We start from the raw sequence: 16,158 nt of genomic DNA, 5'->3' as shown, positions 1-16,158 counted from the left end.
ACATGTGCCCATACACAAATAGACCACATGCTTTAAAAAAAAAAATGGGTATAGGAGCTGGGCATGGTCTAACACACACACACACACACACACACACACCCCTAATCCAGCACTTGGGCAGTGGAGCCTGAGCTAAATAAGCTCATGTTCAGAGAGAAAAAGGGGGCGCTTAACTAATCAGGCACATACCATGTACAATGGTCCCCATTTGAAAGGACAGGAAGTAAATACTACTAGTTGACTTGGCAACCAGGGACATCAACTAACGTGTGCTTGGACGGAAGCACCTCAACCACCCACCCTGGCACAACACCCAGCAGCCCACCTGTGGTTCCCTGACCACCGCAGATACTTTATGAGGTTAGGGTTAACCAACTCACAGCCTTAAGGAAGAAGCTATCCTCTCACTGTGAAGCAAAAGCTCAGAAATGCTCCTTTCCTACTCAGTATCAAATCTCACACCCATAAAGAAGAGTGTCCTTGAGAATCAGAAAGTGAGCAATGGAAAAAGTACAAAAGTGTAGACGTGAGAGAATGCAGTGGCCTGTGCTCACAAAGCATGCCTGCCCCATAATGTCCTCAGTTGTGGTCAACAGGTCTTCCTCATAAACAGTCCTCCGGGAACCCATGCACCTCACCTCTTGAAGCTCCTTTTCTTTCTCCTTGATTTTCTGTTCCAGAGACCGTTTGGCACTCTCTGCATTCTGCCGCTGACAGCTCAACTCCTCAGTCAAATGTTTCAGCTTTTGTTCCAAGGTAGTACACTGACAACAGATAAGTGTTCCACACACACAACAATTTACTCAAGGCAAATTTTGTGTTTTAAGAAACTTTAGTTTATACCAGTGTGGTGATCCATACCTTGCAACCCAGCACTGGGGAGGCAGAGACAGGCAGATCTCTGAGTTCAAGGCCAGTATGGTCTACATAGTAAGTGTCAGGCCAGCCACGCCTACATACTGAGACCCTGTCTCAAAAAGCCAAATAAAATACAACAAAATAAAATAAAAATAATTTGTAGTCCTTAAAGTCTGTCTCATGCTTACCATGTTTGCTCTTTTTATTTCATTTTAAAAATCAGGTTTATGCTGGGCTGTGGTGGCTCACGCCTTTAATCCCAGCATTTGTGAGGCAGAGGCAAGCAGATCGCTGTGAGTTCGAGTCCAGCCTGGTCTACACAGTGAGTCCAGGATAGCCAGGGCCACACAAAACAACAACAAAACAAAACAAAACAACAAACACAAAAAGTTCAGGTTTATATTCAGTATCCAAATCCTAAGGGCACTCTGATTCTACTAGCACATATGAAATTTATATCAAGGAAATAGCAGCAAGGATGTTAAACATGAATACATTTCTAAAACACTTTACAACATCTGCTATGGGAAAGGGAGACCAGCAACAGCTTTGCATGGCAAACAGGTCAAAAGGCAGCACTAGGCCTGAGAGCTCAGGAGGCCACAGCACTTCCCCACAAGGCTGACAGATTGACTTCAATCCTCAGAACCCACGTGAAGACCTGGATGTGATGGTTTGCACCTGGACGCCCAGCATTCCCATGGTAAGATGGGGGAGGGAACTATGAGAAGTGCGCAGAAACTCTTGTTCCAGCTAGGCTGAGAACTTACTCCCGCAAGCTGCCCTCTAGCCTCCTTCACACAGAGCGTCTGTACATAACCACAGCAGCGGTACTGACTTAGTCACTTAGGACTACACAATAATTAGGGTGAGCTCCTTACCCTCCTATGAAAGTTTCTTGTAAGCATATTATAGACAGACAAGACAGACAGACAGACAGACAGATTCCCCATTCCCCCACCCCTCAAGTCAGGATCTCATTATGCAGCCCTGGCTGGCACAGAACTTGTAACATTGACCAAAGTGGCCTCAAACTCAGGGGTCTGCCAGCCTCTACCTTTCTGGTGCTGGGATTAAAGGAATGCACCACTGTGCCCAACCCATAATGACTTTTTGTGAGAAACTAAATATTAAACTGCTTGCTTCCATAATACTCTCATAATGTCATCACACTTCTAGAGGTTCACAGAATGCCAGAAAACCACAGCTGTTTTTAAATTATGTTCTTAGAAGCAATAGAAAAAAAAAATATGCTGTTGCTTTCTTACATATCCAGTTACCTAATTTTAAAAATACAAATTGCATGAAAATTTAGGGTATTTTACTAAAATTAAACTAAAACAAAATTGTTTTTCAAGTGGTATGATTCCCTTTAGTTCAAATCCTTAAAATGGCTGACCCCCCAAAATACAATTGCTTAATAAAAAAGCTTTGTCGGGGTTGGAGAGATGGCTCAGAGGTTAAGTACACTGGCTACTCTTCTGAGGACCTGGGTTTAATTCCCAGCATCCACATGGCGGCTCACGCCTGTCCGTAACTGCAGTTTCAGGGAATCTGATACCCTCACAGACATACATGCAAGCAAAACACCAATGTACATGAAAAAAAGAAAGAAAGAAAAGAAAAGAAAAGAAAAGAATTGGGGGAAAAAATAAAAATGAAGCTTTGTATTAATGGGGAAGAGCTCTCCACTCTGAGAGGTGCCTCAATTTAGTAAACTTCTCCACTAATATTTTTCTCTGAAACTCTTCCAATATACATGTGTTTGAGTGTCTGTGCACATGGATGTGCAAATGTGTATCAAGGTACACATGGGCAGGTACAAATGGAAACCCGAGGTCAGCATCAGTGTCCTCCTCAGTGGTTCTCCATCTTAGTTTTCGGGCAGTCTCTCAGTGATAGTGGAGGAGTTCAATTCTGCTACACTGCTAGCCAGCCAGCAGCAGGGCTCCGTCGGCGTCTGCCCCCATCCCACCCCCAGATCTAGGAAGACACACACACACACACACACACACACACACAGCCATAAGCAGCTGGTGTTTGATTCCTCTGTGTGCATATGTGATGGGGGACCACAATCAAATACAGGGCAGAGAACAATCTCTGGGAGTCAGTCATGGGCTCCAGAGGCTGAACCCAGGCTGTCAGGTGTCTGCAGAACTACTTCACGCACTGAGTGCATTCACAGATCCTACTTATGTGTGTAATGTAAGCAGGAGTGTTGGAGATAGATTAAACTAGTCCACAGGCTTGTGTGATAAGCACTTTATTGACTAAGCCATCTGTGCAGCCATCCAGAGTCTAACAACACTATTGTGAGTGTTGTACTAGAAGTCTCAGAATTCAGAAGAAAATACTACCAATACTTTGCTAAAAGACAAAATGTCAGTTATTAACTAAGGAAAGATGAACAGCATCAAACTGGTCAATGGTGACTAAATGATTCTGGAAATACCAGAACTTTAAGAAGATAAAAGTGAGCTGACACGGTGGCACACAGCTGTAATTTCAGCAGTCAAGAGACTGAGGCAGGAAAATCACCAGTTTGAGGCCAGGCTGAACTACACAGTGGAAGACTTTCTCAAAAATCAATAAATGCGGTGCATATATGTACTGTTATGCAGATGAATGCCTACAATTCCTACTGGGTGCTGGGAATCCACTCAAGTCCACAGCAAGTACTACTAACTGAGCCATTCGCCAGCCTCAGAAAATATTAAGTTCTTGAGCCAATAGATCAAATTCACCTTCTGCCTCCTCATACATTAAGATACATTCATTGTTACAATTACTATCTTTAAGTTCTTTCATTCTCAAGGAATAGGACTACATGATTCTTAACGATAAATATAAGTTTAACAAAGAGTGACTGAGAACCTACTGTGTCCTGCACTGTTCTAGGCTGTGAAAAGACATCTCCGTAAGAAAGAATGGCACTCTGATGGTTGACAAGCTCACAAAAACAAGCACCTAAGTAAATGAGCCCTTGGCTCCCTCTACAGGCACTCCTTCAAAGCGCAATCCATTCCTAAGGGAGCTCAATCCTTTCTTTATAGACAGGGTAGATTAAAACAAATCCTTAAAGGTATTTATACTTCATTCAAAATATTTTGGATAGCGCTGTGGTACCAATGATGCACGATCCTTGTGTAAGTAACTGGCCACTAGATGTCACGTGCGCTCCATAATACTCTGGAGCACAGGTTTTCAACCTTCCTAACGTGTGACACTTTAATGCAGTTCCTCATGTTGTGCAGAACCCCAAAGATGAAGTTATTTTTGTTCTTACTACATAACTGTAATTTCGCTACTGTTACGAACTGTAATGTAAAGATCTGGTATGCAGGAGATCTGATACACGAGCCCTGTGAAAGGGTCCTTTGACCCCTGTAAGGGCTGCGACCCACTGCTCTAAAGTGTACAGAGTTCAAGTTCCTGGAGGATAGGACTGGGAGGAGAGCAGGGATGGGCTACGACCAGGATGTAAAGTAAACAAAAGAAGTCTACAGCAGCATGCATCTACTGAGTCCCAGGGACAGGTCATCTGAAGCCACCCTGTGTCCTGAGACTCCTGTACAGCTTCATTACCCCTCCTGCTGCAGGAGGGCTCGCTGTTCAGTACGACTTGCTCAAGGTCACTCAGCTGGAAAGGCACAGGCAAGACAGGTCCCACTATCTACCCACACACACACAGCTGTGCTTTCAAAGGCCTTACTAACAATCACTTCAAGTACCTTGATTGCTGCCTGGTCATACTGTGCTGTGGTTCTCACTAGTTCATCCCTGGTTTTGTTCAACTGTTTCTCCTTTTCAATTAATTCCACTTTTGTTTTCTCCAGTTGTACTTGTAACTCTTGAAATTTATTCACTTGGTCTTTCATTTCCTTTTCTTGCTCTTGCAGGCGTAGTTCTAACTCATTCATCTTGCTTCTTAGGTCTTAAAACACAAAAGAAAACCACATTCCAATTTATACTCATACATAAAGACATATATATATTTACAAAATATTGACAACTTATTTATTTTACCTACTCTAAAATCTTTAGTGACATAATTCTAATTTACATTAAATACAGAAACTGCCTTAACTGGATTTAACTTCAACAGGCAGCATCTCCATTGATATGCAGATTTAAATGCCCTATAGGAAGCAGAGAAATATGTTTCCTTATGTCTTCACAGAAGAGCACAGGGAGGAAATGCTTTGCAAGGAGCACCTTATGGTGGTGTAGTGCTTACCATGTAAAGGTACTACTGAACTTAATACTTTGGACGCTAACGTTTGCTTTATGCCCATATCAATGCAAAGCCGTGCTAGGCAGTGAACTGCTCACTTTACTACAGTGCCTAAGAGCTTTGCCGCCACAGAAGATCAAGACAGTGTAAACCTCCTCTACTGCCAAAACCAACAATGATTTCGCTCCCTTTTCCTGAACACACAGTATTGATTCCAATGAACATTGGCAGTGCAACAGTTCTCACCAGCAAACCCTGATGGTTCTCAATATATCACAACCCTGGAAATGATCACAGCCCATGGAGTAGATTCCAAAGCCCCACCTGGTCTGCTTGGCTATTGCTTCAGTGTGGTGCAGCAGCCAAGGTTACAGGTTTGCTCCCATATGGACAGCCTGGCATGCAGGGCCGAGGGCTCTGCAGACACATGCTACGCCTCTGGCCAAGGCTGGTCAGACCATAGGCTCACCCTAAGAGCCAGGTGAGAAGCAGGAGCAGTGCAAATGGTACCCACCTTCCCACTCTGCTTTGGGGATGTAAGTCAAAGCCTTTCAACCACTTAAAGGCTCCCAGAACCAGGTTTTCATTACAAACATAAGTTCATTTCACACGATCATGTCTTTTGTCTTACAGAAATGGTTCTGGGATGTGCCTAACAAAACACAGAATGCTCACCTCAGACTCAAATTACCTCGGAAAACCCTTATTCCAACTTAATTCACGTCAGAAAGCTACCTTGATTCTGGGCTTTAGCCTGGTGCACAAGCTGAGCACCCTGAGCACCATCACAGAGGCCACTGCCACCACAGTCTCCTCTCCCTGCCCACAGGCTTGATCTGTTAGGAGTCACTTCTTCCCCCAAAGGGTGAGCAGCAGAGACATCTCTCCTAAGTGGGGTTCTCAGAGAACTGGATGAAAGACGATTTGGGGTCTTTTCCTGTTGCCAAGAAAATACTGATGAGGAAGCCTGATGTCTTGCAATGTCCCGGTGATTCATGGTGGCTTGGGGAACAGCCATGTTCACTTTCTGTAAAAGAAAAAGCTCTTTAGAAGCCCTTCAGAAATTTCAATTTTTTAAAATGTATTTACCTTTTCCCCCAATGTTAGGGATCAAACCCAGGGCCCTGCGCATGCTCTACAAGCACATGACTGTGGACCTACATCCCCAAACCAGGACATTTCAATATTCAAGGCTATTTCTATTTAGACAGAACATGAAGCCACAACCCCATGATGATGGTGTTTGTGAAGCATACTATAATGAATGCTAAGCAGGTGGAGGACGCCATACATCTGAAGATCCAATAGCCAGAGCAAGAACTACCACCCGAGTGCCACCAACTCTTAAGGGCTAACCTTGGCACTACTTACCATTATTCACTTCCATTTTAAACTACAAAATTGGCTTTCTTCTGCTTGTCTTTACCTCCTCATATGCCTTTATACTAAATATCAACCTACAGAACTGTCACTAATCTCTTACTTCATACCCAGTGATCGCCCCCGAAGCCTCATGTGGGTGTTTATAGTCAGCCCTTGCATGTAGCCTGTGCTCTGGAAGTACTTTCTGCCTTCTTTCTGATGAACGTCAAGACACGGAGACAGATGTCATGATAATTCCACAGCAGCTGCTCTTCTGGCTATTGAGAGGTTCAATGGTTAACCCATTCCTTTAATATCATGATAGTCGGGACAGAACCGGTCCCAAATGATGAAGCACATGTCCAGACTTCTCCTAAGTTTAATTTTAGCTCTCTGTGGAATAAGTGAGTGAGTACATGATGGTGTGTGTTGCAGCACCTATTTGCAGGTCAAAGGACAACTTTTGGGAGTCAGTTTCCTCCTTCCCCCTGGGGTTCCATGGGCCAAATCCAGGCTTACAACAAGTGCTTTCACCTGCTGAGCCATCTTGTTGGCCCCTATTTTTAAAACAAACAAAAATAATCGCCACCAGTTAGCCCTGAAGTTTTCCTCAGGGTAAGAGGCCTATGTAAGGCAGATCACTCTTTTTATGCAACAGCAAAGGGTTTCTGTAAACACATCTTTGTCTGGAGGACCATCATGAATTTACCTTAGCATGCAAGGTTTTAATCTCTGCCTCTAGTCTTTTCCGTTCCTCAACTTCTTTATTATATTTCTCTTTTAGATTTTCAAACATGGAACCTAAACACAAGACAATCAAATACAGATTTTATGTCAACTAAAGGAATTAAAAGATCAGCAAAGATATTATGCTAAGTCCTACATAACTATCTTAATATTTAATAGAACACTGTGGGGCAACACATCAAATTATTGATCAATTTACTCAAATATAAAAATAGAGGTGTCTCCTATATTCAGAAACTGACTTTCTTTTAAAACACACTGAAAGAAGCCGGGTGTGGTGGCACACGCCTTTAATCCCAGCACTCAGGAGGCAGAGGCAGGTGGATCACTTTGAGTTCGAGGCCAGCCTGGTCTACAAAATGAGTCCAAGAAAGCCAAGGCTACACAGTGAAACCCTGTTTCGAAAAACAAAACAAAACAAAACACACTGAAGAAAGGTAAAATGTAAGGAGTTAATGTTTACCCCTAATGGCTCAACACAATTCAACAAACACACCAGCAACATGCAATTGGGAATAACATTTTAAACACCAAATTAAAAGCTGAATCTAAATTTGGGCTAATTCATCACTCATGAAGAATTTAAAACTCAGAGTTGTTTACATCTTTACAGATATAATACTGACTTGGTGTGAGTGGAGTTGTAAAAAGTTTTTGTGGTGTACTGCATGGATTCAGAGAAACATCTGCAGACTGTGGAGCTTGTTGGCTTCTTTCAAATTCAGATTTATACCTGTTAAAAAGAACCCAAGAGACCAACAGAGCAGGTTAGGACAAAGGCTACAGAACACCAATGCATACAATTCCAGAGAACAAAGGATCATGTGAAACAGCCTCGAGGAATCATTTTATCCAACAGACACTTAGTGAGAAAGAATTTTCAAACCTGATATAAAATGTAGTTCAAAAAAAAAAGGTAGTTCCCTGTCTTCAAAATACTATAAAAACCTATTATAAGCACTATAGCAGCAAAGAAGTGGAGGGCTGGATGGAGATACAGCCCAAGCAAATTTTACATTCCATCTAAAATGTATATTTTAGCCAAAGAAAGATACAGAAAGAACCCAGAACTTCAGAAACACAAGTTAAATGATATTCCTGAAACAGGTTCTAATCACGAAAATGGAAACATTACATATGCTAATCACTGCACAAGAAGAGACTCGGGGTGGACAGGATGGATCAGTAGGAAAAGGCATCTGCAACCAACCCAGACAACACAAGTTTGATCCCTGGGACCCATAAGGTGGAAGGAAAGAAATTACTACCAAAAGTTGTCCAATGACCTCCACATGTATGCATGAACACACAAAATAAAAAATTTAGACTTGCCATATAGGCATCGTATGACATTTTAAAAAGAGACAGACAAATTAATTTAACATAACACAGCTAGAAAAGATTACGGCTAGAAATGCTACCCATCCACTTTAGGAGCTCTACTGCTCCATGGCGACAGAAACTCTAGGCAAGCAAGAACTGATCTCTGGCAGCGTTAGCTTCCCTGAGAAACTGGCAAAAGCAAGGGGTAACAAGCCGTGCCCTCTAGCACTGGTCTTTCTGTAGGTGTTGTATTGGGACCCTTAGGTCTAGAATTATTGTGTGAACCTAGCTACAAATTAAGATTCCTCGGCCTTTGGCCAAGCCTCTCAGCTGGGGGTCTGAGGCACAGAAGTCCACACAAATGTCACTCAGACAGTTACCGCTTAAGTTCCTGTTCCAGTTTTTCTATTTGTTTTTTGCATGAGCTCAGTTGACTTTCTTGAAAATTCACTTGCGACTCCTTAGCTTGAAGTTCATGAGAAAGCTTCTGCTTTGTTTTCTCCAGATTTTCACATATTTCCGCCAATCTCTGATTTTCCCTTTTCAGGTCTGCACCTTCTGTCTTTCCATCTTCAACCTAACAGATTGTTGACAAGAAAATAGTTTTGTTGTGTACTTTCCAAGTATTATACATAAAGCTAACTCTTAACATTAACTTTCTGTGATACTGTAGTAATAAACCCAAGCCTGGGGTAGAAGAGGTGATGCTTTATGAACACAGATTTTTTTTTTTTCCCTGAGACAGAGTTTCTCTGTGTAGCTCACTTTGTAGACCAGGCTGGCCTCAAACTTAATCCATCTGCCTCTGCCTCCTGAGTGCTGGGATTAAAGGCGTGCGCCACCACACCCAGCTGAACACAGAAATTGTTAAATGACTGAACTCTTTCATGTATAAATAGAAAAATTCTATAAAGTTGCATACTATATTATCTTTCAACATCCTTTCAAAAATTTGAAAATAAAAGGCTAGAGAGATGGCTCAGTGAATAAGAGCAACTTGCTGCTCTTTCAGAGGACCCAGCACCCACGCCACATGGCTCGCACTTGTTTTAACTCCAGTCCTATGGGATCTGATGCTCTTTTCTGAGCCCTCAGACACTACATGCATGTGGTGCACATACAATCAGGCAAACACAACATATAAACATTAATGTACTTTCTTAAAGAATTTTAAAATAAGCCTTTTCTTTGAACAATTCGTTTAAGTTTCACTAAGGAAGCCAGTTATTTAAGAAATCAAAAAATCCTTTCATAAGCAAAAATATGTTAGAATCCATAATTGCACTACCACATAGTTGGCTAACAGGGTTTTGTTTGGTTTTTTAAAGCATTATGTTTTAATACTCCTGAGAACACTGAAGTTTTTTTTTAAGTTGACTGTCTGACAGCAATCTTCATTTAAACTGTAAAATAGCATAACCCTATCTCAATCCAGATCTGAAACCAGACACTTAGCCTACTGCACAAAGCAAAAAAGCCATTTCCCAAACATGAGTTAAAATGAAACTAAGCCCTAAGTATCCAGAGGTAGGCAGTGATAAAGCCACAGATGAAGAAGATCAGAGGCAGCCTAAAGTGTCTGAAGAGGGAGAGGAGGCGTCACCTGGGCATGCAAGATCCCCTTTCCACAGGAAAGCTTGATAAAGGTGAGACCATGCAAAGGGAGGCTGATACCTTCTGTTTCTGCTTCTGTAGCGCAGCTTCCAGAGAGTCCAGCTGAAACTGCCTCTGCTGTTTTTCTTTCTTCAGTTTGTCCAGCTGTCCCTCAAGCTCTTGAATTTTCTGAAGAGCTCTTGTAGGGAGACCTTCCTTCCATTCCTCCAATGCCCAGCTCATCCTGTTTTATTTGTAAAGCATTTAGAAGTAATCTGAAAAAATAAAGTTAATAAAGGAAACTCAAAAATTATATAATGTTCTTATTTGGTTTCCTCTTCGTTTATTCTTATTGTTCAGTTTAAAGCTATTAAATAACACTTGTTTTACATAAAATAGAAAATTTTTAAAAATGTTTTGCTGTAAGGTTTCCAGGTGAAATAGGTTCTACCTATATGAAAGAAAAGCATGGCATTATTTACAGATGTTCTCTTCCTTCCTCACGTCGTTATGATTTATACTTTATTCCAGTGGCTCTCAGCCTTCCTAATACTGTGAGCTTGTAACACAGTTCCTCATGTTGTGGTGACCCCCAACTATACATTTCATCACTACTGCACAACTAGAAATTCTGCTACTGTTATGACTCTTAATGTAAATCTCTGATACACAGGACATCTGACCAGTGACCCTGTCAGGCCAAGACTCGCAGCTCTACGTCCTCAGGGAAGCCTTGTCTGCGACCCTACACAGGCCATAGTGCCCGGTCAGCTCCTCACTACATACCAGCTCTTTCCAAGCCATGATAGTTGTTAAGTTAATGTTTCGCTCCAGAGTGGGTGCCGGGTCACTACCAGGACCGTTCAAAGGTGAGAAAGGTACTCTCCAGATGAAAATAATAATAATAATAATAACAACAACAACAACAACAACGACAGGGATTCAAAGGACATTTACACCCTACCATGGCCACTTAAATAAAACAAGACCTTGAGCAAATCATTCAACTGTTCTTTGTGTCTTAGCTTCCTTGTTTATAAAATGAGAATATTGTTGGCAACTTCCTCACACATCAGAATGGCATCTCCTGGTACATTTTCTGTGTGTGTTAACTATCATGTCAGTTCCCCAAAAACACTCTTCAGCTTATGACACAAAGGAAATGCACATCACCTCTTTCTGAGCCACATCTGTGTATGTATATTAAGACAGTATCTAACTGTAAATATCTTTAAAAGGTACTTTGAAAAGTTAAAAAGCGTTCTTGGCATGTTAGACATCAGGCTTTGAAACAGTTTTTGCTGCCAGCTTCATTATTTTCCCCCCCAGATCTCATTTCTCAGAAGACATCTGTAACTCCACACCCAATTTCCTCAAAAAAAAAAAAAAAAAAAACTGAAAGAAATCAAAGGTCTCTTAACTACCAAAGGACAATTTACCCTGCTCTAAGGGATGGCAATCCTGTAGCTTGTTCATTCAAGAGTGAGAGTACACTAGACCCAAAATCACACACTAAAATGTCTTAACAATTCAGCCAGGCACCGAAATCATTACATCAAGATGCTATATCCATATCTGCCTTTCACCCCAGCACTTAGGAGGCAAGAGGCAGGTAGATCTCTAAGTTTGAGACCAGCCTGGCCTGCAGAGTAAGTTCAGAACAGCCAGAGCTACACAGAGAAGCCCTATCTCGATGGGGTGTGTGCAGGGTAACAGGGGAGGCGGGGGAGCCACAGTCAACAAGACAAAAAGAACAATCTAGAGATGAGGAAAAAAACCAGCAAGATGCGTTTCTAATTCAAAACCTACAAACAGCTACATGCATTTGTTTGTAGCCACACACTTAACATACATTTTCTGCCTCTCCTAACGCTTACCACACCGACCGCCTAACTGCCGTAGGTGTTCACAAAGCAAGGAATCAGCTGTCAGCCACCTAAATCGGGTTAATGGAGCAAAAGTAGTAAAATCAGTAAATAGGAAAAGTAAGATTCAAGGGGCAGGGTCTGGGAGGAAGACGAAAGATGAGGCAAAACCTCAGGGGTGAAGGTTCTAAAAGGACTTCCACCAAAAAGTCTTTGTGTTTTAAATATGCAGAGGGCTCGCTTCAAGGGCCAGGCGCCCTCGTCAGGCCCCCAAGAAGGTTCTGGCAGGTATCCTCGGTTGTCGTTCCTCAGAATGCCCCGCCTGCCTCCCAGTGCTGGCTGCTGAGCACACAGCACGGCCTGGCACCCAGGCGACCCTAAGCCAGGCGAAAAAGAAGCTTCTAGAAACCATGAGAACACACACACACACACACACACAATGGGGCACCGCGGCTGGAGGACGCAGCTCACCTGCAACCTCACGGAACCCTGCTCCAGGATCCGACAGCCGGAGTTGCTCACCGCGGAGCTCCTCGCCAGCGCGCCTCACTTCACCGCTCGGACCAGCGGGGTTCAAACTGCCCGCGGCCGCCGCCCCCCCCCTCTTCCTCTCCTTCACTTCCGGTCCCGCCCAGCTAGCCTCCACGCCCATTGGCCACTGCGAGACGCTTCCAACCAATCCGCTCCCGCTCGCTTGGTGGCCCGCCTCTGATTGGCTCTTTTGGACGGCTGTTTAAAAACAAGCCGGGGCAGCCGCGGAGCCTGCGCAGATGCTCCGGCGTTGCCTAGAGACGAGCGCCGCAGGCTTCGAGGGGCCGGCAGCCGGTTTGAACTGGGTTTTTTCCCCAAGAGCGGCTGGGCGGACTGAAGAGGGTCTGTGCTTCGGGCTGACTGCTCACGCGGCCATTGTAGCACTGGAATAAGGAATAAGGGCTTAGCTCTGAGGGGATTATTACTATAAAATTTGGCTGAGAAGTTGAGCCAGCCAGCGCGCACCTGTCACAGCAGCTCTGAGGATGGCGTTTGAAGGACAGCCTGCGCTACCGAGCGCTTTCCAGGACAGCCTAGGGTATACGGAATCCTTGTCTCCAAATTAATTAATTAATTAAAATAAACTAAATAACCGAGGCACAATATAACAAAAATAATGTTAAGTTGAATCTAGACGTGCATACAAAAATTTCACTTAACTGCTGCCCCGCTCAGTCATCTAGTCATATTTTCAAAATCTGAATATGAGATTTGAGGGGAACACTTTTGATCAGATTCAAATATTCACAAGACTCGTCAAAACTGAGTGTACTCCAACCTTTTTATGAAGCCCCGGTTTGTGAGTGTAACGTGCATGTGCGCATGCGCACACGCGCGTGCTTCTTTCCCTATTAAAATGAGCATCAACTATACACAGTATGTTTTGTTATAACATTTTTATACACAGATATGTATGCCCCCTCTTCCCTTAAACCCAAAACCATTCCTCTTTCCAGCTAGACTCACCGTGTGTGTGTGTGTGTGTGTGTGTGTGTGTGTGTGTGTGTGTGTGTGTGTTTGAATATCGTTAGGGATGCTTACAGGAGCATAAGGAAACAGGCTAGAGTTTGTTTACCAGAGCAATGCACCTTACTAGTAGCTACACACCACTGGAATTTTTTTTTTCTTTTCCCTCATCAACATCTATCTGTTGAGTCCTCAGGGACAGGTGAGAACCATAAGTTCTTCCCTCACAAATAAGCTTCTAAAGGCAGGAACAAACTGGGAATTGTGAGGGTGATGCTGCTTCAATAAATTTCAAACTGTCTCTGCCCTTTTTACCTTTCACTAGACTATTCCTGCAGCTTAATCTGACTCTACTTCCCCTTTTACTGAAACCATACTGATCCTTCAATTCAAATGCAGCTTTCTTCATAAAACCACTATGCTCGGTAGTTTTATGTCAACTTCAGAGAGGAAGAACCTCAGTTGAGAAAATGCCTCCACAAGAGCCTGCTGTGGGGTATTTTCTCAATGAGTGATTGATGGGGGAGGGCTCAGCCCACTGTGGGTGGCGCCATCCCTAGGCTGGTGGCCACAGTTTCTGCAAGAAAGCAAGCTAACCAAGCCATGAAAAGCAAGCCAGTAAGCAGCACCCCTTTGTGACCTCTTGCATCAGCAATAGTAACCCTATCTAAGACCACCACACAAGTCCCAATCACACTTAAGTTGTTTTCTAGCTCTTTCTTAGAACTTGGTTTTAAAACTTTGCTTTTAGGATTTTTGCCATGTCTTAGATTTTTGTTCCCCCAGATCAGACTCAGAAGTTCCTGTAGAATAAAACCCAATTTATCTTTGCCTTCCCTGTTAAAATGTCCCAGCGCCTTTTCACATGGTAGTTTGTAAGCCAGATCATCTTTGGGGATAAAACTACAGTCTTGGGGAAGGGTCAGCCCTCCACCTTCCTTGAATCCTCAAGTGAAAGAAAGCAGCAAGAAAGAAGAAACTTTGCAGGCAGTTGCTGCCATCAGACTAGGGTCTGAGAAGTGTCTGTGCCATCCAACTAGTGTCTTTTAGTTCTGGGATTTGAACACCAGTTACTGCTCTGTTGGTTCTCATGGTAATTACTCAGTGATTTTTATCCACCTTAGGAAACAACTAGAAAAACAACACTGGATTTTTAAAGTTTGAGTGCAAAATCCGTACACGCTCCACATAAATCAGCAGGTGGCTCTCCACTTACCACTGCATATCCAAGCTTTGTGTTATTTTTATTTTTTTATTTATTTTGGTTTTTTCGACGCAGGGTAGCCTTGGCTGTCGTGGACTTGCTGTGTAGACCAGGCTGGCCTCGAACTCACAAAGATCCACCTGCCTCTGCTTCCCAAGTGCTGAGATTAAAGGCGTGCGCCACCATGCCTGGCACTATATTATTTTACAATAAACAGTTAAAGTTTATTTAAATGTACAAGGTAACTATGCAATGTAGATTATTCTAGATGCCTCTGTACTATTTCTTGCCTTTGGCTGGTTGGGTACTTAGGCTGCGGGAAGCAGGAAGATGAGCCCATCCAACTGAAGAACGGTATGTCCTCTAACAGGCAACTTTTGTCCCCTTGCTTTTCTTATAGTCAGGCCCTTCTCTCCATGGCTCAGGCCACCATCTGGGGACCACTCATCTGCCACCTTACTTTCTATAGCTCAGTGCTCTCTAGCCTTCCTATCTTTTCTTCTCCGGTTTTCTGCCATTTTCGACTGTGTTATGCATCACACTTTTTTCAAGAGTTTCCCCCTCTCAGTGATGTGCTACAAACAACAACTACTTCCACTTTCCTAGTAGCACCTAAATGCCAAAATATTTCCCTTTAAAAGTAAATAATCTTGGTATTGGAGAGGTAGCTCAGCAGTTAAGAACCCTGGCTGCTCTTGCAGAAGACCTGGGTTCGGTTCCCAGCACCCACTTGGGAGCTCACAACCATCTGTAACTAACTCCAGTTCAGGGGATCTGATGGCCCTTTCTGGCTCTGCAGGCACCAGGTGTGCACAGACACATATGCAGGCAAAACATGCATGCACCTAAGTTAAATTTTAAACATATTCTCTGAGTCCCTCTTTCCTGATCACTGTACCTCTACTCACACTCCATCTCTTTCGAGGGTTGATGAGGGATCAAAAGTGCTTTTATTTGAAGCTGTCTCTCTCGCTCTCGGAATCATGGATGTAATATGACCTGTTTCAGCCGCATCTTATTCTTTAATCTATTTTTATCTATTTGAGGACTTAAAACATTTTACAGTGAACGCATCTGTCCATATAATTGTCAGACTTTCTCTCCCACTGACGTCAACTGCACAAGGAAGCCACGCCAGCTAGGTGATGGTGACAGTGATTTTGATTTATTCATTTGGGTTTTATTTAGAACCAGTTGCTAATATTGGATAGAAATATTTTTCCATCTCTTTTCCAATTTTTATGTCTATATGTTTTAGTTGTGTCTCTTACAACAGCACATTATTTTATTATGATATAGCCTTTCTGCACATCAAGATCTTTTTTATTTTATTGTAATAAATGTAAACAAAACACATATTTTAACTCTGAGTTGCAAAAAAATTGACAAGTATTTACACCTCTATAAACACTTTTGGTTTGGTTTTGTTTGGTTTTGTTTTGGTTTTTCAAGACAGGATTTCTTTGTGTAGC

General features: G+C 42.8%; 1 protein-coding gene across 2 annotated transcripts in view; it reads right to left on the bottom strand.

The window, feature by feature from the left end:
* CENPF (centromere protein F) overlaps positions 1-12,638 on the bottom strand; it is a 41,807-nt gene extending 29,169 nt beyond the window's left edge. Inside the window, exons 1-8 of one of the 2 annotated variants that reach the window (XM_084773167.1) lie at positions 12,457-12,638; positions 10,202-10,395; positions 8,908-9,104; positions 7,831-7,937; positions 7,167-7,258; positions 5,831-6,122; positions 4,593-4,795; positions 639-764 (exon numbers count right to left, since the gene is read on the bottom strand). In XM_084773167.1, the coding sequence (XP_084629293.1) occupies positions 639-764; positions 4,593-4,795; positions 5,831-6,122; positions 7,167-7,258; positions 7,831-7,937; positions 8,908-9,104; positions 10,202-10,363 (1,179 nt within the window). In that variant the 5' untranslated portion in view covers positions 10,364-10,395; positions 12,457-12,638. Of the gene's footprint in view, positions 1-638; positions 765-4,592; positions 4,796-5,830; positions 6,123-6,585; positions 6,661-7,166; positions 7,259-7,830; positions 7,938-8,907; positions 9,105-10,201; positions 10,396-12,456 lie in introns of those variants that run through there. The other variant, XM_084773168.1, reaches the window with a different exon arrangement.
* Positions 12,639-16,158: the final 3,520 nt, after the last annotated feature.

This window comes from Acomys minous, assembly GCF_964271855.1.
Source record: "Acomys minous genome assembly, chromosome: 1".
NCBI classification, from domain to species: domain Eukaryota; kingdom Metazoa; phylum Chordata; class Mammalia; order Rodentia; family Muridae; genus Acomys; species Acomys minous.
Note: the sequence above shows the minus strand (reverse complement) of the source record. Positions and strands in the feature narration are given on the sequence as shown.